We start from the raw sequence: 9,115 nt of genomic DNA on the forward strand, positions 1-9,115 counted from the left end.
CTACTTTTTACGGTTTATGCTCGCAAGAACTTTTTTTCCATAAGGATTAGAACCAAGTTCTGGAGCAACAAGCTTGATAGCCTCACGAAAAGCAGCTAGTAGCGCACCCTGTTCGGTAAGAAAACAATTAAATTATCAGATAATATTCTTCAGATTAAGGTTTAAGACAAGGGGAAAAATGACAATCAGTTTAAGTTTGAGTATCAAATGGACGGCAAGGACCAACCGTGCATTGCTTTCGAGCTGTTTGAATCACATAATTCCCATACTGATGCTGAGAGATAAGGAGAAGAGTATGAGGATCTCCGATCAGCTCCATGATGATGCTGGCCTGTCTCTTACCTGTTGCAGCTATGAGACATTTCTCCACCACATGGCTGGCAACTTTTTGCAACGACAAGGATGCGTAATATCCCTCCAACTGATCGAGGATTGCATCGGTTGCCCATGAAATTTCTTGATCCAGAATATGTTGCACCACATAGTTTCTGCTCGGTAGTGTAGCCAAAGTTATATACATGAAGAAGAATATAATGATGATGGAAGAAAATTACCGTCTCAGTCTATACATTTCAAAGAACAGGCAGAAGTAAAGTATATGTACCCGGAAGGATCTTGCGAAAGGTCCAAAGCATTTGACGCGAGCATTCTTAACAATTCGAATTTCAGATCCCCTTGAACAACTTCCATGTATTTCTGAAGAACGCAGCAACCTTGACCATCCTTTGCTAGCTCCACACAGTTAATAACCGCAGCTTCAAAAAGTTGCTGAAGATGTCAAATATGATCAGTAGTTTAATCCCCTTTCAATTTTTTTTTCAAAAAAGTTAAAAGTAGGAGGCTGCACAGCACTTGCCTCTCTGTATTCTGGTGGAAACTTGAAGCAGCACTCTGCGACATGACTACCATTGCTATCCTTTATCAGCGCCACTACATGAGGTTTCAGAGCTACTACAATCATGTGATATTGTTCGGTACGTTTGAGTTTTTCGATAATCTTCTGAACAACACGAGTCCTGCAGAAAAAGTACAACAGATCGTCAAGGAAGAACAAAAAAGACTATCAATATTTAATTACACAAGTCAAATCACAAGATATATACGTACGCATGATGATTGCAGCAGAGTTTTAAGAGTCCGAATCCAGACGTCGAAATTTTCTTAACTATTAGTGTTAGTCGCTCTTCATTACATTTCCTTACCATCTTATGGGCGAGAGAACTCCATAAGGAATTGGTTATAAGCCCAACAAAATCATCGATCAACTTATCAAACATCTCATTATCCTCTTCGTGACTTCCTTCTTGGAAAACCAAACCGTCTGGAGCGTTTTCAGATATACGTAATTCTCTAAAGCTCTTGTCAAACGAATCATGCATATACCTATCCTCAAAATTACCTGTGAATATATTTCCTCTTTTTGTAAAAACCAAGTTTGAGCAGTGGTCGTAAGCAGGTGAAGACTCAAGTCGCCTGGCGATCAAAGAGCTGTTTGGTAGGTGACAGTCTTCACGACGGCTTCCGAGCACTGAAGAATTATAATTTCTGTCAACCACATTGGCAGTAGCATAATGATTTGCATTCCCTTGTGCTGGTCCATAAGGAATGGAAGTAGGAGGATATGATCGACTGCCACGGACATGTTCTGGACTTTGGATTTGAAGATGTTGTGTATAGAGATGCTGAGGTTGACTTGTATACTTCTCCTCATCCTTGAAAGAGCAATGCCGGTACCAAGGTTCACCACCGGTCTCATCTGTATAGTACTGCTGGTTAAATCCACACTGCTGGTACCAACGTTCACGGAAGGCCGCATCCATATAGTACTGCTGCTGTGCTATTGGACGACAAACTCGAGCATTTACAGGCTCCAAAGAAGATCCATTGGCTTCATTTTGCTGCCGATCATCTCCTGCAATCAGTTTGCCTCTGGTCTCATCCGTATAGTACTGCTGGTTAAATTCACACTGTTGGTACCAAGGTTCACGGAAGGTCGCATCCATATAGTACTGCTGCTGTGATATTGGACGACAAACTCGAGCATTTACAGGCTCCAAAGAAGAGCCATTGGCTTCATGTTGCTGCTGATCATCTCCTGCAATCAGTTTGCCTCTTGTTCCATCCAGTGAGAAAACACGACTACACGAAGCTTGTTCCGAAATATGGCAATTTGGACTAGAAGCAATTCTATCACAGAGGTTCACCTCCTTGAATGCTGAAGTAAAAATCTCATCAAATGACAAGTCTAACATGGCTTGGTCCGCGCTAACCTTCTGCCTAAGCATCTCATCAAAATCATCTCTGTTTTGATTAACACTAGAAGAGGAGTCACCGTAATGGTTACTAAAATTATGCTGATAATCAAACAGAGAGTTTGGGAAGACCAAACTAGAACGAGGAGTTCTTAACAGGCTGCATGAGTTTCCTAGGAGTGAAGAAGGCCTTTCGAGCTTGTCAGCCTCATGGATGAATTCACTAGAAAAGGGATTTTCAGCCGTCATCTGTTTGTTTATTGTCAAGGACGTTATGGAGATTAGCATCGTGTTGACCACTGTCCCTTGATTCCATATTGAAGGATGAAGACTTCAAAATTGCAATGGTACTGTTTATCATAATGCAGAATTTCCATTAATTGTAAAAAAAGAAAAGTTAATAGAGTATATATTGCTGAATTCATTAATATATACGTTTGTAAGATCAATTCAGAGTAAACAAATAAATAAATCTAGCCCAATCCCTATCTAGTTTATTGTTGATCCCTCCGCAGGTTGGAAACAGGGTAGAACATGAAAGATACAAGGATGGATAACTACTATTCATATTATAAAGAGAGAAAAAAATTAGAAATTTATTTCAACAGAAACAATTAATGCTGAAAGAAAATTAGAATTCATCTCAATTTCTATTTTTAATTAGAATCATAACCTATCTTAATAAGGGAACAATCGAAAGTTAAAATCCCATATCAAAGCTATCTGAAAACCTCTAAAATCCCTAAACCCCCAATCGCACCAATTTCTCTTTTGAAAAAAAAAGGCGAAAATACAGAGAGAACGGAAAAAGAAACGAAAATAAAGAGAGAACGAGAATAAAGAGATACCTTAATCGATACACTCTTCGAACTAAACCTAGAACGAAGAAGGTAATGAAATCCTAACAAAGCAGCAACTTATCTCTGCAAACAAAACGAGCCCCAAAAAAGAGATTTTTACCGTTGATAAAGAAAGGGCTGCTGCGCTTCACCACTTGTCGCTTTTGAGAGAGCAAATAAGCGATTACCGCGGCGGATAGGAACGGAGGCGGCGACGGCGGCGGCGGTAGCTGCGGAGAAGCGAGAGAATAAATCGCCGACGGTCCCGTAAGGCTGCATTAAGAATCCGTATGATATATATGGTAGGCATGCATGGATGCAGGGCTAACTTTGTCCTTTCACATTGGTTGTTTGTAGTAAAAATAATTTTTCTTTTTTTTTTTTAAATCTAATTGATGAAAATTTGTAAAAAAAAAATTTGTCCGTGGATATTAATTTTTATTCTAATTCCCAAAAATAACTTTATATATATATATATATTGTCAATTAATCAAAACTTACCCTGGCCTTTCCCATTTAGCAATGCTAATTAAATAAGACAGTTTAATTAATCTCGTAGCTAGTTAATCATTAATTAACTAAAGAAAATTTTTATGACAATGTCATATTAATATATGCAACATTACACAGTTTATTATTTTTTTCCTTAAATCACGCATTCGTATTTTGTTTTTTTTAATTATTTTTAAGTTAAAACAAATTAAAAGTGATCATTAAGTAAGGCCATTTTTGCCAAAGCAACACATTGACTTATTCAAACTGAAAAAGTTAAAACGTCCTTTATACACAACAAAGTTTAAAGTTTCTTAAAGATACATCTTAATTACTTGATCACATATCCAAAAGATAATATAAAGAAATTAAAATATTAAGAAGTTAATAATGGAACCTCATCTTACTTAGGCTAATTCTTTTCTTTTGATTACTAATTATTTTTTCCTTAGTTGATAACCTTGTCCTATAACGATTTAAAATTTCTTTTTAATTAATTAATTAGTAACTTTCATTCTATTAAAATTAAAAGCATTGAATTAAATCTATTTTCAAAAAATTAAAGAAACAGAGTACCTATTACTCTATTAAAATATTAACAAATTCCTAAAAACTATCCTAATCTAACAATACTCGTTTAAAAGCAAAGCCAAAAAAAAATCTAACTTATAATTAGCTTTTATTATGCAAACATGAAACAAATGAATATGTTATCAATTTATTTCGATCTAGATGTTCATATTGATCTATCATGTGCCTCTGTATCTAGCATTGGCTTATAATAACTGTCCTAGTTCTACCCTATTTTTTATTTCATTTCTTTTGGAACAATCATAATTTTTTTTTGATTATGGGTCTACTACTGGAAATGCGTAATCTCAGCATTTAATGTGTATTCTTGAATAATCTAATTTTTTAATTATTCAACCATTTAATTTTATCAAATTCAACGTTAGCCAAATTAGTCAACATTTATTTGTTTTGATGCAATAACAAGATGTTATTTGTAACAAGTAGTTTTATTAGTTGGTTAATTGGTTAAATTTTCTTCATGAAATGAGTTAGATTGGTATTATTCTGGATACGTTAAAATATTTCTATTCAATCTTAATCCAATAGGAATAAGTATGAGTACCTTTTGGCAGAATTGAGAAATTTTATGGGTTGAATCATTAGTATTCTTTTATTCAAAGCACTTGGCATTCTTGACTCACCGGTGTATATTTATTCAAAGCACTTGTCACTTGAGTGATTAAAGGAAAAGACCTTATGATATATATATATATATATATATACAAAAATAAGGTTTTCACTACTTTGTTAATTAGTTTCTTAAGTAAATTGCATGTCTAATAGTCTCAACTTAATTTAAAAATTATACTAACAAAGTTACTGTATCTTTTTATTCGAATGATTATTGTAATTTATATTCCAATATTCACTCACCCAACCTACAATTTCAATTTAGTTCGACCTCAAATCCTAACTCAGTATCCATCAAGTTTGTTTAATTTATACATACACTGCAAAAAGGAGGGCCAAAAGAAGCTAAGGATTAATGATCGTCATCGTGGTCGGGGCATCCTCAGCTATCTGTAGAGGTTCCAGGTAGGAGAGGATGTCTCTCATGAGTGGCCTCGCCTTTGGGTTGCGGTTGAGGCAGTGGTGAGCTAACATCGCTATCTTTTGCACTGCTTTATCAGGGTAGTCTCCGCTCAGTCTCGGATCCACCATGCCCAGCACTTTCCTCTTTTGGGTAAGTAACGGAGCAGCCCAGTCAGCAAGCATCTGCTCACGGACTGGTCGCGACTTGTCCAGCGATTTTCGTCCAGTGAGCAACTCAAGAAGGACGATGCCGAAGCTGTAGACGTCGCTCATGGCAGTTAAATGCCCTGCATGGATTGCAAAACCTCCCTGTTAGAAGTTAGAACACTTGAATTATATATATGCATGCGGTTCTTGTATCTTTAGAGACATCGCATCAGTGTTTTGATAAATAAAGTAAACAAATCTGATTCATAAATAAATAAGTTAACCAGAATACTAGGACAATACTTTCTAATGATTCTGATACAACCTTGTTTCAAGAAGTTTGTGAAATTAGATTCTTTGCAACTTTTTGTTTTAGGAAAACAAGAATCCTTTTCAGCTAACTTAGTTTATGTTTGTCTAGCCACCCTAAATACTTACAATCTGACTATTGTTGTTGTTGAGAGAAACGGATCCATTGGGAAATTTATAGAAACTTCAAATGTAAATGTAGAAAATAAAGAAGAAGAAGAAAATCCACAAGATCAATGGTGATTGCTTCATTTGTACCTGTCATAATATATTCAGGTGCTGCATATCCGTAAGTGCCCATTATTCGGGTAGTGACATGAGACTTGTCGTCCTCTGGTCCGTCTTTTGCAAGGCCGAAATCAGAAAGCTTTGCATTGTATTCCTACAGATCAAAAAACCATGATCATTTATGTTACTGATACAATATATTTTTGTTGTCATGAGACGACAGAGGCCAGAAAAGAGGCAATTTACCAAAGGGCCTCTGTGAGTTCGAAGGCCACAACAAATTTAAGGAGATGGCTAAAATAGGATTCTCTAAAACTACAACTCTGTTATTATAAACAAGTCTACTTCTCCAATCCCATTCGGACCAACCGTTAATGATTGCTTTGATCAACTTGTTGCTTCCAGCGGTCATGAATCATGACACAGTTTGAAAATTCCACAATTTTTGGCTGAGGTAAACAGTTAACAGAAAAAGGAGTGAAGATTGTACTTTCTAGATGTTTTATGTATTTTCAGAAATAACGAAGAAGAAAAAGAGAGCGATGCGTTGAAGGGATGCCTACACATGATTTGTCCCCAAAAGGCAAAATATTCCAAGTGCAGCTAAAACTTTCTATGAAAAGGGAGTGAGCGCATCCACTCATATAAAAAGCAGCATTGCACAGCTGCTTCTATTTCTTCTCCAGTGTTCGATTTTTTTGCTCCCGAGAGTTCGGAAAGTTGTTGAGTAATGCAGGCTTGACAATTTCAAGAAAATAGACATTGAATTCTAGGAATAGAATTTTGGGAAGCCATGTTACATCAACTGTAAATTTCCTTAAGATGGCCTCATAGAAGTGTCTTGCCTATCAATATTTTTGACGTAATACCGAATCTATTATCTTATATTCTAGCAGTAGAGTCGATGCCCATTAAATATACTTGTGTGAAATGCTGTTGGATGCAAAGGTAGGACTGTATTGGTTGAACTTTCCATGGACCACATTCGAGGGTTGCATTACCAGATAAATGAACTTAGCTAAATTGAATATCAAATATGAGAGCATAAGACAATCACTTTGCTCTACTTTATTAGTTCCTTTTCTATTTTGCTTTCATATACAAATTAGTGAAAAGACATTCATATTGCTACAGCATCGTGTGAAAATAATTTGTAGATTGTTATGTAGCAAAGTGAACACATTACATCATTAAGAAATTTCTAACCTGATCTAGCAAAATATTCGATGTCTTGAAATCACGGAAAATGACTGGCTTCTTGGCTTCATGAAGGAAAGCAAGCCCTTTTGCAGCACCTAATGCTATTCTCATTCTGATAGACCAAGGAAGGGGAAGCAGTACTCCTGCACAACAGCATATAATCCATTAGTTATCTAAGAGTTCTATTAAAAATTCATCGAGAAATCTGTGACAGAAGAAATCAAAAGACATGAATGAACAAGGTGTTACAATTGGGGGAAATGTGTTGTATATATAGTATAGGAGTGCACATTGGTTCGCTCAAGAAAACAATCAAACCTCAAATTAAAATCATATAGATATAAGCTTAAGAGCATTGACCAACACAAATAATCCACTATTCATGAATCTTTATTAACCAGAAAAAAAGGTCCATCTCATTTGCAAACAAGAATAATCAAATCATGAGGATCGCCTGAAAAAATACTTGAGAAGAGATTGGACTCCACACTGCCTCTAGCCATGAATTCATAAACTAGAACTCGATGCTCATCTTCGCAGCAGTAACCAATCAACTTGACCAAATTTGGATGAGAAAGTTGCCCAAGGAATATAACTTCAGCCTGCAAACACCATATTGTTATAGAAAAAACACAGTAGTGAGACAGAACCAACAATTGTGTTATTGGCGATGGATACCTGCCATTCCCTATGACCTTGATGACTGTTATCACCATCATGGACCTTCACTGCTACTTGAAGGGGTTGCAGCCCATCCCTGAGATCTTCACTGATCAAACCTTTGTAAACTCTACCAAATCCTCCAACACCCAAAACATTATCCTGCCTAAAATTCCCTGTGATTAGCTTCAGCTCACTGAAAGTGAAGGCTATGAGGGGATTTACTGCTGTATCCCCTCGCAACTCCTCAACTTCCTCAGGGTTTGAGGGTAATTTTCTACCTTCCTTCTCCTCTTGTCTCACAACATGGGTCTGGAGTCTTGGGCATTCTGTTGATGGACAAAACAAGCTTTTACAATCCAAGCTTCCTTTGGTGTATCTAACATGCATCAGTACAACACAAGCTAAAGCCAAACTATTTGTACTAATGCATAAGCATAACATATCAAAAGAAAACATTGCTGATCATATATCCAGGTGTTTCCTGAATGGTAAGAAATTGAGCTAGATGAAAATCTGTTTTCCCAAAAAGATACAAAGTTTATAATAGTTTCAGGTAAAAAATTCAGAAACAACTTCAAAACTTCAAATACAAGGAAAACCATCTGTCTATTCTTACTGTAAAAGCCCAGAGAACAAATAGAAAGTTTCTTTATCAGACTTAGCAAGGACCAACTTTGCTTTGTAGCAAAATATCACAGCTTTAGCTACTAAAAAATCAGTATAAGAAACAAAGAACAACACGCAGAGATAACCAAATGACTGGAGTTAAAAAAAGAGGAGACCCACCTGACTTCGCATTGGATGACACTCCGTAGACGGATGTCTCCCCTCTGACCCAGCAGTTGCCCATTAATTAGCACCTCCAATCCAGGAACTACCAATACAACTCGCCAGGCGCGAGATCAGCTAAAAATGATCCTTTTCACAAGTAGGGTTCAGAACTAGGGTTGAGGACAGAGATAGGAAGGAATCCACGACCAAAGCTCACTCCTTTCGGTGAAGGAAGCGCACGGGGCTGCTGCTCTTGCCTCGCTGCAGGTGTATTGCCGAATGCTTATGATGGACCTCCTTGTCGCAGACTGGCAGCAAAGTGGAGACGAGTGGGTGGAGCTTTCTCTTCATGGTCTAGTGAAGCAATGATGAGGGAGGGGAGCATTTGGATGTGGTTGACCCAGCAGGGGAAGGTGGAGGAGGTAGTGGAGCCTGAGCTAGCAAAAGTGCGCATGGGGAAGTCGCCTTCGGCGTGGTGTTGTGGAATACAAAGATATCCATTTTGCCGTTTCCTTTGATGTGATCGAAGTGAGTGAATAAGATAAGAAGAAATTAAGGGCAAATATTAGATTGAGTCCTTTATCAACAGTGGTTTGGCCGAGAGAGAGA

General features: G+C 37.1%; 1 protein-coding gene and 1 pseudogene across 1 annotated transcript; both read right to left on the reverse strand.

Annotated features, from left to right (window-relative positions):
* Positions 1-3,349, reverse strand: LOC141846561 (pumilio homolog 14-like; annotated as a pseudogene).
* Positions 3,350-4,958: 1,609 nt separating this feature from the next.
* Positions 4,959-8,880, reverse strand: LOC141846055 (putative serine/threonine-protein kinase PBL16). Its single transcript, XM_074734042.1, has 6 exons — positions 8,522-8,880; positions 7,751-8,061; positions 7,539-7,674; positions 7,079-7,215; positions 5,903-6,026; positions 4,959-5,475 (listed from the first exon to the last, which is right to left on the reverse strand). The coding sequence occupies exons 1-6, from the start codon at positions 8,583-8,585 to the stop codon at positions 5,132-5,134; spliced, it is 1,116 nt and encodes a 371-aa protein (XP_074590143.1). The 5' UTR covers positions 8,586-8,880; the 3' UTR covers positions 4,959-5,131.
* Between the last annotated feature and the right edge of the window lie 235 nt (positions 8,881-9,115).

This window comes from Curcuma longa, chromosome 15 (assembly GCF_044706935.1).
Source record: "Curcuma longa cultivar G26 ecotype Majalengka, Jawa Barat chromosome 15, ITB_CL_G26_1.1, whole genome shotgun sequence".
Taxonomy (NCBI): Eukaryota; Viridiplantae; Streptophyta; class Magnoliopsida; order Zingiberales; family Zingiberaceae; genus Curcuma; species Curcuma longa.

Bases quoted from the DNA above. Each gene is read 5' to 3' on its own strand.
- LOC141846055 (XM_074734042.1), bottom strand. From the start codon at position 8,585: ATGGGCAACTGCTGGGTCAGAGGGGAGACATCCGTCTACGGAGTGTCA. The intron at 7,675-7,750 runs GTATCCATCGCC...TGGTGTTTGCAG, and splicing joins AAGGTCATAGGGAATGGCAG to GCTGAAGTTATATTCCTTGG. The intron at 5,476-5,902 runs GTACAAATGAAG...CAATCCATGCAG, and splicing joins ACCTGAATATATTATGACAG to GGCATTTAACTGCCATGAGC.